The sequence below is a fragment of the Chlorocebus sabaeus genome, chromosome 26 (assembly GCF_047675955.1).
Source record: "Chlorocebus sabaeus isolate Y175 chromosome 26, mChlSab1.0.hap1, whole genome shotgun sequence".
NCBI lineage: Eukaryota > Metazoa > Chordata > Mammalia > Primates > Cercopithecidae > Chlorocebus > Chlorocebus sabaeus.
In genome coordinates this window covers 38,711,785-38,729,390 of record NC_132929.1, presented here as the reverse complement: position 1 = coordinate 38,729,390, position 17,606 = coordinate 38,711,785, and the positions used below count along the sequence as shown (strand labels likewise).

The 17,606-nt window shown below is 43.0% G+C and overlaps 1 protein-coding gene and 1 long non-coding RNA gene across 2 annotated transcripts; one reads left to right on the top strand and one right to left on the bottom strand.

The window, feature by feature from the left end:
• Positions 1–6,495: 6,495 nt before the first annotated feature.
• Positions 6,496–12,963, bottom strand: LOC140710474 (uncharacterized). Its single transcript, XR_012091503.1, has 3 exons — positions 12,872–12,963; positions 9,900–9,951; positions 6,496–8,785 (listed from the first exon to the last, which is right to left on the bottom strand). It is a non-coding gene; the product is annotated as an uncharacterized lncRNA (long non-coding RNA).
• Positions 12,913–16,655, top strand: RPS27L (ribosomal protein S27 like). Its single transcript, XM_008016345.3, has 4 exons — positions 12,913–13,030; positions 13,907–14,015; positions 14,494–14,604; positions 16,457–16,655. The coding sequence occupies exons 1-4, from the start codon at positions 13,025–13,027 to the stop codon at positions 16,483–16,485; spliced, it is 255 nt and encodes an 84-aa protein (XP_008014536.1). The 5' UTR covers positions 12,913–13,024; the 3' UTR covers positions 16,486–16,655.
• The last annotated feature ends 951 nt before the right edge of the window (positions 16,656–17,606 follow it).

The following is a 17,606-nucleotide window of genomic DNA, read 5'->3' as shown; positions in this document are numbered from 1 at the left end:
AGGGCACGGTGGCTCACGCCTGTAATGCCAGCACTTTGGGAGGCCGAGGCAGTCAGATCACGAGGTCAAGAGATCAAGACCAGCCTAACCAATATGGTGAGACCTCCCCCCACCTCCTGTCTCTACTAAAAATACAGAAATTAGCTGGGCCTGGTGGCGGGTGCCTGTAATCCTAGCTACTTGTGAGGCTGAGGCAGGAGAATCACTTGAACCCAGGAGGAGGAGGTTGCAGTGAGCTGAGATAGCGCCACTGCACTCCTGCCTGGGTGACAGAGCAAAACTCCATCTCAAAAAGAAAAAGTGAAATAGCATTGGCTTTAAATATATTTTTACAGAGACGCATAATTGAACAATCTACTAGAAGGGCTATTGTCATTTAGTAGTGCCAGGCCAGTAGTCATCGGGTAGCATAGACTCTCAAGCAGTAGGGTCAATGAGCTTGGAGATGGGGAGGAAGGGGTAGGTGTGCTGATCAGTAGCGTTTGCTAATTTACATGGTGCAAATATTCCCACTATGACCACTTTCAAACTACTAAAGTGAAGTCAATTTACAGACAGTTGGGAAGAGACGAGCACAACCTTCTGATCGGTAATACCTAAGTCTTTTTGGAGTATTTCCATTATCATCAGAACTGCTAATAAAATACTGTATTGATCATTTTGGGATTCTTTTTCTCTATCCTCTGATCAGAAAGCAGGGAGCAGAAATGAAACATGAAAGAAAGAATGATCTGTTAGATTAATCCACAGACTGGAACATTGGCCTTGAGTAAAGAAGAGTTGACCTTCTTAATAATTTTACCTGCCTGGGTATAATACATTGCACAGAGTAAGGGCTCTATGGGACATGGCTTTCTGACTTGTAAATAATATGGTTATATATTAAAGATAGAATTTCAGATTAGAGGCCAGGTGTGGTGGCTCACGCCTGTAATCCTAGCAGTTTGGGAGGCCAAGTCAGGAGGATCACTTGAGCTCAGAAGTTCGAGACCAAGCTGGGCAACATAGTGAGAAATCATCTCTACTGAAAAAAAAAGAAAAAAAAAATCATTTCACATTAGGGACAATCCACTCCAATTTTAGACAGCTCTAATTGTTCCTTATATTGTATCAAAATCTGCTTGCTTTTTAATTTGAATTCACCTATCAAAGTTCTGTCTAGGGAGGGAACATAGAAATACGTATCATTCATTTTACAAACAAGTCTAGGCTGGGCACAGTGACTCACACTTACCATCCCAGCACTTTGGGAGGTCAAGGTGGGAGGGAGGATCACTTGAGGCCAGGAGTTCAAGACCAGCCCGAGCAACACAGGGAGACCCTATCTCTACCAAAAAAAGAAAATTAGCTGGGCATGGTGGCACATGCCTATAGTACCAGCTACTCAGGAGACTGAGGAGGGAGGATCACTTGAACCCAGGAGTTTGAGATTATGAGTGAGCTACGATCTCACCACTGTACTCCAGCCTGGGCGACAGAGTGAGATTCTGTCTCTAAAAAGATAGAAATAAAAATAAACTGTAGAGCTAATTAAGGACGATATTTCATCTCCTCTAAGGCTTTATTTCTCCAGGATGAGTATCACTGGCTCCTATAAACAGTTTCCCATCACCCTTATCACATTTCTCTAGTCATGCTCCAATTTGCCCCTTTCTCTCTTAAAATAGGCCCAATGACTGAACACACTGCCAGCTGAGAATAACAGGGAATTATTACTTGTCCTGTTCAGATTATCATAAGTGTATCAGTGTATCACTGACTGCTATTTCACGTTTGTTTGAGGGCAATTAGAATTTAAGTGGTTTCATTTCGTTAATGAGTTTCAGATGAGTGAAATATTGGGGGAAATACTTAGGGAAGACTAGATTTCCTAGTCTCACCTGCCCTGTAGGCCATATATTCTGTCTTTAGGAAAACCCAAAATAACTATGGTCTGTATATTGAAGGGGCCTATTATGCATAGCTACTTATGGAATGACTATGTAACATGACTAGGAAGACATCTCCAAGGTGAAGGCCCCCTGGAAACAGGAAGTTAAAGTTCTCTGCTGGCCAGCGCTTGTCCTGTATAAGTGGCTCCTTGTGCCAAATATTGGATCTTGAAATAACAATCTCTTAGCTTTTGATTCAGAGATTCCAGTAAGTATTTTTTGCAGATAGAACATATTCTCATAATCTTCCTTAAGGCAGAACTGTTGTAATGACATTGCATTTTACAAGTTGTTATGAGGGAAATGCCATCAGTCCAAGATTCCCAGAGCCAACTGATTTATTTTGCAAATTCTAAGCACCCCGGAGAACTTATACAGCAGTGGTTCTCAACCCTAGCTGCTATGGAATTACCTGGGAGTTTAAAAAAATACTGCCACCTGGGTTCTACCCCAAGTACTCTAATTTAATTGACTTCAGCTTCTCCTTTGGTGATTCTAATGTACAACAAATTTGGATTTTATTGACTTAAAGAGTTCCTAGAAGTGGTAAAAGAGAATGAGAGTTGCTGGAATGAACAAAGTATTTTTGTTCATTCTAAATGAAGAGGGGAAGAGAGGTGCTTTCCTGCTCCATTGTGGATAAAAATCCTTGATTTGTTACCCTGGAGTAGTAGGAATCTGGGTTCTGGCTTCCTGACAACCACTAGGAATTACAGTTGGCATTTATTGAACACTTGCAGTATACTATGCCTCATCTCATTTTTTCTTCATATAATCTTATGAAATAGGTATAAATATTTTCATTTTAGAGGTAGAGACACAACTTAGAGAGGTTAAGCGGTTATTGAAGTTTCTGTGCTCCCAGGAAGTAGGGTTTCCAAATTGCTTACTGCTTTGTATAGAGCAGACATTCCATAAATAGTTGAATACGTTTTTCAGTGTGAATAAATAGAACACCATTCTTCTTTATACTTTGAGCCCTTTTAACTCATTAGCCTTTTAGTCAGCTTTTATTTAATGGAAAAACAGAATGCTTTTCACTTATTTTGCTTGTACTCACTTTACTACAGTGTCGCATTAATTCTGCAGTACTTTGAATCACTTTTCTCATTTTATCTTATTTATTTGTTTGTTTGTTTTTGGAGACAGGATCTCAATGTCGCCCCGGCTGGAGTACAGTGGTGCAATCATGGCTCTTTGCAGCCTCACCCTCTTGGGCTCAAGCAATCCTCCCCCCTCAGCTTCCTGAGTAGCTGGGACCACAGGCACATGCCACCACGCTAATGTTCTTTTTTTTGTAGAAATGAGATCTGGCTGTGTTACCCAGGCTGGTCTTGAACTTCTGGCCTCAAGCAAACCTTTCACCTTGGTCTCCCAAAGTGCAGGGATTACGGTTGTAAGCCAGCACACCTGGCCTTTCCTAATTTTAGAAACAAGTTAACTGAGGCTTCGCCAGAATTCAGTGTCTTTTGGTCTTTACATAACATGAAGGTGAGATAGAGGAATGATCAAAGGCGTGCATCAAGAAGGATCAACTAAAACTAAGACGAGAAGAAAGGGATTCTAGATAACTGGAATTGTTGTTAAAGAATGACCATCAAGTCAGCTCTATTGAGTATGGTACTCAGTATATTCCTGGAGTGCCCATTATGCACTGTGCTAGGCTTTCGGGGAGACGAGACCAAATCCTGATCTTCAAGAACCCCATGGGCCAGGCACAGTGGCTCACGCCTGTAATCCCAGCATTTTGGGAAGCCAAGGTTGGCAGATCACCTGAGGTCAGGAGTTTGAGACCAGCCTGGCCAACATGGTGAAACCCCCTCTCTACTAAAAATACAAAAATTAGCTGGGCATGGTGGTGCATGCCTGTAATCCCAGCTACTCAGGAGGCTGAGGCAGGAGAATTGCTTGAACCCAGGAGGTGGAGATTGCAGTGAGCTGAGATCGTGTGACTGTACTCCGGCCTGGGTGACAAGAGTGAGACTCCATCTCAGGAAAAAAAAAAAAAAAAAGCCAAAGGACTTTTGGGGAAGAGAAGGCATGACACACAGAAAGTGAAATAGCAGTATAAGAGCATTTTTTTAGAAGTTCATACAAGACAGCAGTAGTTATTGACAAGAGGTAAAGGTAGGCAATAAGAGTTCAGAAAAGGGAAAGATTTTATTTGCATAAATTTATGCCGGCCTCAGCACCTTCATAAAACACCTTGACACTATGAACCGTGGGTTATAATGAAGTTTGAGAGAACACCGTGCGTCTCAGTCACTCTCTTCCCTGGAGCCTCGGGAGGATAGTGAGAAGGTTTGCAGGAAGCAATGGTAGGAGAAATGAAGAGACCTGATCATCAAGGCAAGCAGGACAGGTGCTGGGAGATCTCACCTGGCTGCCAAGCTTGGCTATTTTGAATGGCTATTTTGAAATATTAATGATTTTTTTTCTCCTGCATGTTTCCCTCATTCTCCTTTTAAGCGTTAGAAGTGTATAGTACTTTCTGGGCTTTGCTTCTACAAATTCTAAGCCCTCCAGACAACTTATAGCAGGAAGTTCCACCCTGGTTGTTCACGGAATCACCTGGGGAGTTTTAAAAATACTGCCGCCTGGGTTCCACCCCTAAATACTCTAATTTAATTGACTTCAGCTGCCTTTGGTGATTCCAAAAAGCAACCAACTTTGGGTATCACTGACTTAAAAGTTTCCTAAATATGGTAAGAGAGAGTGAGATTTGCTGGAATGAATAGAGTATCTTGGAGAAGCAGTAGAAGAGTGCTTTCCTGTTCCAATATAGAGAAAAATACTTGGTTTGTTACCCTGGAGTAGCAGAAATCTGGGTTCTGGCTTCCTGACAGCCCCAGCAGGGAGGCAGGAAGACTCCAGAGAAAATGGCAGTGTGATATATCTAGGCCAGTGCTTCTCACACAGGGATGTGCACAAGGATCACCATTGTTAAAATGCAGATTCTTTTTTTTTTTTTTTTTTAATTTATTTATTATTATTAAACTTCAAGTTGTAGGGTACATGTGCACAACGTGCAGGTTTGCTACATATGTATACTTGTGCCATGTTGGTGTGCTGCACCCATCAACTCGTCATTTACATCAGGTATAACTCCCAATGCAATCCCTCCCCCCTCCCCCCTCCCCATGATAGGCCCCGGTGTGTGATGTTCCCCTTCCCGAGTCCAAGTGATCTCATTGTTCAGTTCCCACCTACGAGTGAGAACATGCGGTGTTTGGTTTTCTGTTCCTGTGATAGTTTGCTAAGAATGATGGTTTCCAGCTGCATCCATGTCCCTACAAAGGACACAAACTCATCCTTTTTTATGGCTGCATAGTATTCCATGGTGTATATGTGCCACATTTTCTTAATCCAATCTGTCACTGATGGACATTTGGGTTGATTCCAAGTCTTTGCTATTGTGAATAGTGCTGCAATAAACATACGTGTGCATGTGTCCTTATAGCAGCATAATTTATAATCCTTTGGGTATATACCCAGTAATGGGATGGCTGGGTCATATGGTACATCTAGTTCTAGATCCTTGAGGAATCGCCATACTGTTTTCCATAATGGTTGAACTAGTTTACAATCCCACCAACAGTGTAAAAGTGTTCCTATTTCTCCACATCCTCTCCAGCACCTGTTGTTTCCTGACTTTTTAATGATCGCCATTCTGTACGATGTGGTGCTGAGAAGAATGTATATTCTGTTGATTTGGGGTGGAGAGTTCTATAGATGTCTATTAGGTCTGCTTGCTGCAGAGATGAGTTCAATTCCTGGATATCCTTGTTAACTTTCTGTCTCGTTGATCTGTCTAATGTTGACAGTGGAGTGTTGAAGTCTCCCATTATTATTGTATGGGAGTCTAAGTCTCTTTGTAAGTCTCTAAGGACTTGCTTTATGAATCTGGGTGCTCCTGTATTGGGTGCATATATATTTAGGATAGTTAGCTCTTCCTGTTGAATTGATCCCTTTACCATTATGTAATGGCCTTCTTTGTCTCTTTTGATCTTTGATGGTTTAAAGTCTGTTTTATCAGAGACTAGTATTGCAACCCCCGCTTTTTTGTGTTCTCCATTTGCTTGGTAAATCTTCCTCCATCCCTTTATTTTGAGCCTATGTATGTCTCTGCGTGTGAGATGGGTCTCCTGAATACAGCAGACTGATGGATCTTGACTCTTTATCCAGTTTGCCAGTCTGTGTCTTTTAATTGGAGCATTTATGGAACCAAGTTGGAAAACACTCTTCAGGATATCATCCAGGAGAACTTCCCCAACCTAGTAGGGCAGGCCAACATTCAAATCCAGGAAATACAGAGAACGCCACAAAGATACTCCTCGAGAAGAGCAACTCCAAGACACATAATTGCCAGATTCACCAAAGTTGAAATGAAGGAAAAAATCTTAAGGGCAGCCAGAGAGAAAGGTCGGGTTACCCACAAAGGGAAGCCCATCAGACTAACAGCAGATCTCTCGGCAGAAACTCTTCAAGCCAGAAGAGAGTGGGGGCCAATATTCAACATTCTTAAAGAAAAGAATTTTAAACCCAGAATTTTATATCCAGCCAAACTAAGTTTCATAAGTGAAGGAGAAATAAAATCCTTTACAGATAAGCAAATGCTTAGAGATTTTGTCACCACTAGGCCTGCCTTACAAGAGACCCTGAAGGAAGCACTAAACATGGAAAGGAACAACCGGTACCAGCCATTGCAAAAACATGCCAAAATGTAAAGACCATCAAGGCTAGGAAGAAACTGCATCAACTAACGAGCAAAATAACCAGTTAATATCATAATGGCAGGATCAAGTTCACACATAACAATCTTAACCTTAAATGTAAATGGACTAAAATGCAGATTCTGACTCAGTAGGTCAGGGGCGGAGCCTGAGAGTCTCTAGTTCCAAAAAGTTTGTAGGTGGCTGGTCCACAAAGTGGCAAGGCTCTACATGGCTAGGACTATAGGCTGTCTCCTTTAAGATTCCCATATCCATTTCAAGCATAGAACAGGAGGCGCCACAGCCCGTTAAAACTGAATGGTCCCACAGTCAGGGACAAAGGATGTTTCTGCGGTGATTTCGTTTGATTGATGACGAGGAGCAGATGGACCTCAACTGCAAAGCCTTCTAGGCTAAAAGAGGACCACATCCTGGCAGGGGATCCTTGTGTCAGGGTCCTGGCAGATCACAGATGGCCACTCAAAAGGGATGACTGAAGAGAGTTTCATGAAGCATCCTCATGAATAACAGATAGATTGCAACTCTGCAGTTGGCACTTTGGGGGCCATGGGTGTGGTCCTGTTGGAGAACTGGTACACAGAAAAGACGCACACTTGCAGAAGTTGCTGCTGATTTTAGGAGTGTGTTGAGAATGAGCCACAAGCACTTTAATAACTGCCAACAGCTGGACAATAGAAGGAAGAGAAAAAAGAATGCAGTCTTGTTTTAGTTTCCTGATGACACAGGTTTCTTGGAGTATCTCAGAAAAATACTTAGAAAGGGTATGAAAAGTTATCTTTAGGTCGGGCACGGTGGCTCACACCTGTAATCCCAGCACTATGGGAGACCAAGGCGGGTGGATCACCTGAGGTCAGGAGTTCGAGACCAGCCTGGCCAACATGGTGAAACCCCATCTCTACTAAAAATATAAAAATTAGCTTGGGCGCGGTGGCGCATGCCCATAGTCCCAGCTACTGGGAAGGCTGAGGCAGAAGAATTGCTTGAACCTGAGAGGTGGAGGTTGCAGTGAGCTGAGATCATGTCACTGCACTCCAGCCTGGATGACGGAGTAAGACTCCATCTAAAAAAAAAAAAAAAGAAAAAAAAGAAAAGAAAAGTTATCTTCAGTCTGGGCAACATGGCAAAACCCTGTCTCCACAAAATTTTTAAAAAATTAGTCAGGTGTGGTGGTACACACCTATGGTCGCAGCTACTCTGGAGGCTGAGGTAGAATCGCTTGAGCCCAGGAAGTCAAGGCGACAGTGAGCTGTTTCACACCACTGCACTCCAGTGTGAGCAACAGAGTGAGACCTTGACTCAAAAAAAGAAAAGCTATCTTTAGGACCTCTACCTCAAACTCTAATATTTTTTTCTTTTTTTTTGAGATGGAGTCTCATTCTGTTGCCCAGACTGGAGTGCAGTGGCACGATCTCAGCTCATTGCAACCTCCGCTTCCCGGGTTCAAATTATTCTTCTACCTCAGCCTCCTGAGTAGCTGGGATTACAGGCACACACCTTGATGTCTGGCTAATTTTTGTATTTTTAGTAAAGACGGGGGTCTCACCATATTGGCCAAGCTGGTCTTGAACTCCTGACCTCAAATCATCCACCCACCTTGGCCTTCCAGAGTGCTGGGATTATAGGCGTGAGCCACTGCGCCTGGCCGGAATTTCTTAAAAGCAAAACTAAACTAACCCCTTGATCATCTTTCTGGAAAAAGGGCATAGGCATAGAAAACTTCAGTCCAGGGGAAAGTTGGGGATCTGATTTATTTAGAGCAGCACTTGGGGCCTGAAATTTAGCACTCGTTGGGTTCCCGGCTTAGCCTGCCGGAACACCTGTGTGTTTTCCCAGCACTAGAAGTTGGCGAAGGGAGGCTGGGCACGGTGGCTCACGCCTGTAATCCCAGCCCTTTGGGATGCCAAAGCAGGCGGATCACCTGAGGTCAGGAGTTTGAGACCAGCCTGGCCAACATGGTGAAACCCCATCTTTACTGAAAATACAAAAATTAGCCGGGCATGGTGGCGTGCACCTGTAGTCCCAGCTACGTGGGAGGCTGAGACACGAGAATCACTTGAACGCAGGAGGTGGATGTTGCAGTGAGCTGAGATCGGACCACTGCACTACAGCCTGGAATTCCATCTGAAAAAAAAAAGAAAAAAAAGAATTTGGTAAAGGGAGATGGGAGTAGAGATGGCCACACCCTTCTGAGGTGAAGGGAGCCAGTGCCAAATGGGAGGTTTCAGTGGCACCTACTTAGACCTGGCTAGCTAGAATAGCTGGAAAGTTTAAATAGCAGTAAACAGGATTTTGACTGGTGCTTTACAGTTCTTTGGAAAGCCAGGTGCACGATCCCTGAGAGCAGGCTGCCAAGGCAAAGGGACTCCAGGGCCCTGCATCTGCCATCAGTGCCGGGGCCTGAAAACATTTTAGGATAAATTGAGCTTTGGAGGAGAAGGCAGAGTTGTAATTACAGTCCAGGTCTTCTGGACCTTGAACATTTTATTTCTCAGGCTGCCTCTGAGTGTCTCAGAGGCTGGAGGGTTTTGACACTGTAATGGGCATTAGTTAACAAGAACTGAAGCCATAACTAGGCCTAATAATCAGAAATTGTTCTGAGACCTATGATACATGAAGTGCCAAAATAAATTCCAACTTAATTAAAAAGTTAAAGAATAAATATCATAACAAGAGAATTAGAAGAAAGCAAGGGCAAATATTCAGTTAATCCTACAGTGACCAATGCCTCTCTAAAAACAATAGCAAAAAGGAAAAAAGCAATAGATTTGAAATATGCGTGTGTGTGTGAATATATAACATTAAAAACTTCTGCATGATTAAAACAAATCATCAAAAAATAAAATTAGGCAGGGCACAGTGGGTCACAGTGTAATCCCAGCATTCTGAGAGGCAGAGGCAGAGGCAGAGGCAGGAGGATTGCTTGAGGCTGGGAGCCATGATTGCACCCCTGCACTCCAGCCTGGGAAACAGAGCAAGACCCTGTTTCAAAAACACAAGAAAAAAAACAGAAAAATGCTAATGGACAATAAGCATATGGAAAATATTAATTACAACAACAATGAAATATGACAAAATATTAGTTCAAAACAATAGTTCTTCTGGATTGAGATAGGGAAAAACATAATATCCAGTATTGTCAAGGGTGCAAAGAAAGGGACATTCACATACATTTATATCTGGAATATAAATTGGTTTCGCTTTTTTAGAGGGTAATTTGGCAGTTTATATTACAAACCTTAGAATGTGCATAGCGTATGACTCAGCAATTCCTCCTCCAGGAATTGATCCTAAGGGAATGAGGACAAACACAAAAACGTATCTCCAAGAATGTTATTGTAGTGTTAATAATGAAAAGTTGCTGGGGGGGAGTATTGAATGTTAAGCTTTGACAGAGCTAGGTAGTGGGTACACGCATCTTCATTATTGCATTAGTTTTCTATTGTTGCTGTAACCAATTACCATAAATGTAATGGCTTAAAACAACACAAATTTATTTATTTATTTATTTATTTATTTTTTGAGACAGAGTCTCGCTCTATTGCCCAGGCTGGAGTGCATTGGCGCCATCTCTGCTCACTGCAACCTCTGCCTCCCAGGTTCAAGCAATTCCCCTGCCTCAGTCTCCCGAGTAGCTGGTGGCTACAGGTGTGTGCCACGACGTCTAATTTTTGTATTTTTAGTAGAGACGGGATTTCACCATGTTGGCCAGGCTGATCTCGAACTTCTGACCTCAGGTGATCTGCCCACCTTGGTCTTCCAAAGTGCTGAAATTACAGAAAACAAGACAAATTTATTATCTTACAGTTCTGGATAGCAGTCTGAGCCAGGTCTTACTGGGCTAAAGTTGAGATGTTGGCAGGGCTGTGTCCCTCTTTGGGGGATCCAGGAGGGAGTCAATTTCCTTGCCTTCTCCAGCTTCTAGAGGCTGCCCACATTCCTTGGCTCATGGCCCTCTTCCATCTACAAGCCATCAACATAGCACCTCTCAGACATTCTTCCATTACCACATCTCTTTCTCGCTCTTCTGTCTTCCTCTTCCACTTTCAAGAACCCTTGTGATTCCACTGGGCCTACACAGATAATCCAGGATAATGTTTCTGGATTAAATCAGCTAATCAGCACTTTATTCCACTTGCCGTGTAACTAAAGGTTCTGAGGATTAGGACACTGATGTCTTTGGGGGCCATTATTCTGTGTATACAATTCTATCGTTCTATATACTTATCCGCAAGAAATATTTAATATTTACCAATATTTTATTAATTTTTAAGTATCAAATATTTAAAAACCCAAACCTAATGCCCAATTTCATGTATGGCTGAAATTAATATATATATAGTCACAGGACAAATGCTACATGCCCATTAAGAAGCATAATGTAGAATATTCCAGCCTGGGCAACATGGCAAAACCCCATCTCTACGAAAAATACAAAAATTAGCTAGGCGTGATGGCTTGCACCTGCAGTCCCAACTACTCAGCAGGCTGAGGTGGGAGGATTGCTTGAGCCTGGCAGGTCGAGGCTGCAGTGAGCCAAGATCATGCCACTGCACTCCAGCCTGGGCGACACAGTGAGATCTTGTTTTTTAAAAAAAAAAAATGTAGTGACATGGAGTGATGCTCATTTTATAGTAAGTGGGAGGAAAACTCAAGTCTACAAAAGATTATGCACAAGATGATCCCAATTAGGTTAAGTCAAAACCCAAAATAAACCTATATCCAAGTGAGTAAAAAATATTAGGAAGTATATAGGTCAAAAGTTAAAAATGTTTATCTCCAGATGGTAAATTTTCTTCTATTTTTCTGCATTTCCCAAAATGTATATTATACATGTATCCTTTTTGCAAAGACAAATAAGGTGATTAAGAACATCCAGTTAGGGCCGGGTGCAGTGGCTCACTCCTGTAATCCCAACACTTTGGGAGGCCAAGGCGGGCGGATCACTTGAGGTCAGGAGTTTGAGACCAGCCTGGCCAACATAGTGAAACCACCCCCACCCCCCGCGTCTCTACTAAAAACACAAAATGTAGCCGGACATGGTGGCAGACGCCTGTAATCTCAACTACTTGGGAGGCTGAGGCAGGAGGACTGCATGAACTTGGGAGGCGGAGGTTGCAGTGAGCCAAGATTGTGCCACTGCACTCCAGCCTGGGCGACAGAACAAGACTCTGCCAAAAAAAAAATCCAGTTAGGCCAATTTTCTGGTCAAGTGTCTTTCTGGTTTCCTGCCTTTTGGTCGCCCATGACACCATCTTTCAAGCATAGAGTTTCCTCCTCAAAAATAGAGCATGCTGTCACGCGCCTGTGGTCCCAGCTACTTGGGAGGCTGAGGTGGGAGGACTGTTTGAGCCTAGGAGTTGGAGACAGCCTGGGCAATATAGCAGGACCCTGTCTCTAAGAAAAAAAAAAAGCAAAGTGGCGTCTTCCTGTGGTCCCAGCTACTCGGGAGGCTGAGGCGGGAGAATCGCTTGAGCCCAGGAGGTCGAGGCTGCAGTGAGCTGTGATGGCACCATTCCAGCCTGGGCAACAGACCGAGACCTTGTCTCAAATAATAATAATGATAAAGACTCATGTTCTGTCATCGGTGACATTCGTCTTTCTCAGGCCCCCGAGTTGTCCACTCTGCAAAGTACATGTAATCCTCAGAAGACAGAAAGGGGTGGGTCTCTTAGTGACCGAGGCACAGCAGCGAATCCGTGCTGTTATAAAAACTTATTTTCCGAACAAAGCAAACCTAAGGCACAGCCGCAAACCTAAGGCACCGCCACACCCCGCAGAAAACTTCGAAATCTCCGCCTTGGAAAGGGAAGCCAAAAGGATACGGGCCTCTTTCATAATCTCTCTGGCACGTATTAATGGTTAAGCATACTGTATTTTTTAATATACAAAAGAAGAGAATAGTGTCATCGCCGCGTGTGCCCACCCCCAGAGCCAAGCGACAGCGGCCGGGCCAGGGGGCCGGGGCCGGCGCTGAGGGCCCGCCGGGTTCGGAGTGGCGCCGGCCAGGGTGGCCACCAGCGCTCCCTCGCCATGGCCTAAGCCCGAGGCCGCTCCCCCGTCAGATTCTGGCCTCAGGCATCGCAGAGACCGCGGCCCTCGCCGACGAACCCGTTAGACCCACGGGACTTGGCACCCTCGAACGCGCACCATCCCCGGGTCTTCCCTGCGCCCTGGACCAGTGGACCTGGCTTGAGGGTCCCCGCCTACCACCGAGAGGAGGGCCTAGAGCGGACAGGCCCGCCCCGCTGCTCCTCCCAGCCGCCTCTATCCCGGAAGTTGATGCCGAGCGCAGATCGCGTGCAGCTTGCCAGCCGTGTGCGCTGAGAAGTCTGTGAGGGCTGGGCTTGCGAGAGGATCAACATGCCTGTAAGTTGTTTACGTCGGGCTCCGGGTTTGTTTTGGGCTTCTTTACCGAGGGTCCTATGGGACGGATGAGTCCGGCTGTTTCCCGGGCCTGTAGTGTCCGAGAGTGGCGAGGCGGCTCCAGTTGCGCAGCGTCTTCGCGCGTGGCGGGCATGTAGTGACTTGCCCGGTCAGCGCGGCGCGGCTGGCCCTGCAGGGGCGTGGGCTGCAATTCAGAGGCGGTGGCTGGGAGGGGAACAGCTCTCTGGGTAGCTTATGAGCCGTCTTGGTTTCTGAGGGGTGTCCCTGAGGCTGTGATCTTTGGGTCTTTTTGCTTTCCTAGTGCTTGGTGTTTCTCGCCCCCTCTGCCTTCTTTCGAAAGCGATTTCCTACTTGTTTTCCTTTTAAAAAAACTGTCGTCGTTGTTGCTTTATATATGAATTCCGTCAAGGACGGTCGCTCAGCCAGAATTCCTGTCAGATCAGCTGTTGAGCCCCAGGAGCAAAAATCACCCGGGCGCTGGCGATATCTGGTCCACTTCAGCAGTTTCTACTCCAAGCGAGTCCACAGTCGGGGTCACTTTCTTTTGTTAGCACCTCGACTTTGCGCAGTTTTCCCTGAAGACAGTTCAGTACGCAGTTGAGTAAAGGACAGAGTTTGCCTTACCATATGTTTCCTGATCGCCCGAAAGCACTTTCACAGGGACCTGGAGAACACAAGTATTACGGAAAGTATTGATGAAAGTTATTAACAGGTTTCGAAAAATAACTTTACTATCTGAAGTGTTGCTTCTGCCGAGGATGACCGTTATTCTGGTTTTTGCATGTATATTTTACGTATGGTTAAATGTGCCAGCATTGTGGTTTAAAACTAATAGTAATAATATGCTGCTTTGTTCAGTTGGCTAGAGATTTACTACATCCGTCCTTGGAAGAGGAAAAGAAAAAACATAAAAAGAAACGCCTGGTACAAAGTCCAAATTCTTACTTTATGGATGTAAAATGCCCAGGTAAAATTTGAAATCTTAATTCCTTTACTAAGGAAAATTTCTGTAGGGATTGCTAGTGTGGTGTGTATAGGTAAGATACATTAGAACCCTCTGTTGAGTAGAAGTGGGATTACAGAATTGGAAATGTCAGGGACATTTTCATAATCAATGTACTGAAACCATTGTAGAAACATTTCGGGGTAAGTGAAAACAGGCATTCAAAGGAGATATGCCATTTGAGTTAGTCTTTAAGCTTTTCAGATGATGAGTTTTCTATTTCATGATACAAGAAAAAGTCTGTTGATATTTTGGAAATACTAAGTTTAATAAAATTTATTATTGATTTTACCTGTTTTTAAAAATTATGTGTCGCTGCTAGAAAAGTTTATGTTACACATGTGGCTTGCTGTTTCATAGCACTAAAGTTCCTAATTTTTTTACATATTACTGGAAATGTTGAACAGGTGCTGTTTTCCTCTGCTTTTCACTTTTTTTTTAGGTTGCTACAAGATCACCACGGTTTTCAGCCATGCTCAGACAGTGGTTCTTTGTGTAGGTTGTTCAACAGTGTTGTGCCAGCCTACAGGAGGAAAGGCCAGACTCACAGAAGGTACATCATTTGGCATTCTCCAACCCAGTGATGAGATTTATGAGTATAAATGTCTCTATATTCACTGAAAAGTTTAAAGAAATCTTAATGATTACCAAAATAACTTATCTTTGGTTGTGTGCTTTCAGTAAAGAATATCCTGTTCAAATGGATATATTTATACTCTTGACCTTGCAGGGAACTCCATTGACTTATTTTTCTTAGTTTAGAACACCAGTTCTTTTATATTTATTCACTTAGTTTGCTTAACTTGGAATAAATTAAAGAAATCAGAATAGAAGCAAAAGAACAACTACATGTTATAGGACATACGGTTTTTTTGTTTTGTTTCGTTTTTTTAATTAGGAGTCTCGCTCTGTCACCCAGGCTGGAGTGCAGTGGCGCCATCTCAGCTCACTGCAACTTCCGCCTCCCGAGTTCAAGCGATTCTCCTGCCTCAGCCTCCCGAGAGTAGCTGGGACTACAGGTGCCCGCCACCGTGCCTGGCTAATTTTTTGTATTTTTAGTAGAGACAGGGTTTCACTGTGTTAGCCAGGATGATCTTGATCTCCTGACCTCATGGTCTGCCCGCCTCGGCCTCCCAAAGTGCTGGGATTACAGGCATGAGCCACCTCCCCGGACAGGACATATGGATTTTTAAAACCATATAGAATTTTAAAATTTCTTTTACAAAATTTTGTATTTAGTACATATAATAGTTTTTTTTTTTATCATTGCCAGCTAAGCAACAGATAGCTAATGTATAAGTTAAAACCAGAGTTTTTATTTTTATGAGCAACTGCAATGATTAATATAAAAACCTAATTTTAATTCTTCTTTCACTTTAGTGCAATAAGAAAAAAAAATTGTGTATATAGTTTCCATAGTAATACTTGTAAATTTACAATTCCATAATGATGTTAGAAATTTGCTTGTGATATTTTGGGGAGCTGTAAGTTCCATGTTCTCACTGGAAGAGTTCAAGTAGATTGGCAGCAAATCGGACATCTATTTGGTGTGACCTGGTGAGATCTAAATATGAAGTCAGCACATGATATTTTCAGAGTAATAGTACTAGGTATACTTGTGACATTTTTGAAACCTTTATTTCATGTCATGATTTTGGAATTTAGTGCCCATATGCTGACAGATGGTTTAATGGGTGTATCTGTTCTAGAGTTTTCCTAATAGATCTGAAAATACCTCTAATCAAAATTATTTTCTTGAGAAAAGTATTCAGAATAGTTCCTTTTTTTTTTTTTTTTTTTTGAGGCAGAGTCTCGCTCTGTCGCCCAGGCTGGAGTGCAGTGGCCGGATCTCGGCTCACTGCAAGCTCCGCCTCCCGGGTTTACGCCATTCTCCTGCCCCAGCCTCCTGAGTAGCTGGGACTACAGGCGCCCGCCACCTCGCCCGGCTAGTTTTTTTTTGTATTTTTTAGTAGAGACGGGGTTTCACTGTGTTAGCCAGGATGGTCTCGATCTCCTGACCTCGTGATCCGCCCGTCTCGGCCTCCCAAAGTGCTGGGATTACAGGCTTGAGCCACCGCGCCCGGCCTCAGAATAGTTCCTAAAAATTAAGAGTATATCTTCTGACAGCTTGCTTGAAACAGTCTTCACTGTTGAATTCAGGCTCATGGTCTTAAGTACACTTCATAGCATTTGATAAATAGGAGTGACAGTCATACCAGAGTAAACTCAGATATGATAGATGTATTATAGCAAATTTCTGGTATAAGAGGATAAATAATCTGTATATGAGTATTAATCCAATATTCTTAAAACTTCTGTATTTTACTTAAAAGTACTTTTTGTTATTAAAATTATAGCAAAGGTAGAATGCACTTGTTTAATATACTCTTATGATTCTTTTGCAGGGTGTTCATTTAGAAGAAAGCAACACTAATGATTCAAACAGCTTCCTGAATTTTGTGTTATCTCACAGAAAGCCTTATAAATTCCATAATTCTAATTAATTTACCAAGATAATGTAATTACATTTGGTTTTGTAAGGTATACAACAGTAATCTCCTATTTTGGTGTCCATTTTTCAATAAAGTTTTGATTATGGACAAATCCCCTCTTGTTCTTTTTTCTTTTTTAAATATATGTTAAGTATGCCATACATTTATATATACGGTGTATATGAATTTGGTTTAAACATTTTTAAATTATTCTGATTAGTTTGTGTCTTCTTCTTTTTGAGAGAGAGTCCTGCTCTGTCACTCAAGCTGGAGTGCAGTAGTGCGATCTCGGATCACTGCAACCTCCGCCTCTTAGGTTCAAGCGATTCTCTTGCCTTGGCCTCCCAAGTAGCTGGGATTACAGGCACACACCACCATGCCTGGCTAATTTGTGTCTCATTTTCAAGAGTAGAAACCCTAAATACTTTGTTTTCATTCCTTTTCCAAATTGCTATGAATGGGATTAAAGGATTACAAATGTAAAGTCTATTATTTGTGAATTCTAAATGTAGTTCTGCTGTTGTACCTATGGAAACATCTTAAAGAAGTACATATTTTGCACATCCTGCACATGTACCCCAGAACTTAAAATATAATTAAAAAGAATAGCTTCAAAAAAATACGTATTTAACACAGTAACGATCACAGTGTAATGCCTTGAATTTATGTGGCCGCCTTATACTACTATATGATTTAGGACAGTAACTGCTAGCTGGGGTCTGAGTTATTTACTGGAAGCTCCTTTTTCGGGTAGAAAATTTGAGGAGAGATCAGAAGTAGCATGATTTGCCCGCAGAAGTCCTGGTTGGGGATAGTAGATGGTGTTGAATTCTCTGGCCCAGATAGGGGCCAGAGACTACAGATGTGTGTTGAGTAGTTCTGGTGCCTCATTGTCATGTTCATAGTTTATGAACTGGGGAGCTGAGAGGGGGAGTGTATCCACTCACTATACAACTCCTCATCGGACTAGGAAGATAGTCCGGTTTCTACTCTGCTTCTATTTGATTTGTTACCTTACAGCAGGTACTTAAAACAGGCATTTCCTATCAACAGGTAGGCCTCT

Bases quoted from the DNA above. Each gene is read 5' to 3' on its own strand.
- RPS27L (XM_008016345.3), top strand. The intron at 14,016-14,493 runs GTAAAATTTGAA...CTTTTTTTTTAG, and splicing joins TATGGATGTAAAATGCCCAG to GTTGCTACAAGATCACCACG. The intron at 14,605-16,456 runs GTACATCATTTG...ATTCTTTTGCAG, and splicing joins AAAGGCCAGACTCACAGAAG to GGTGTTCATTTAGAAGAAAG.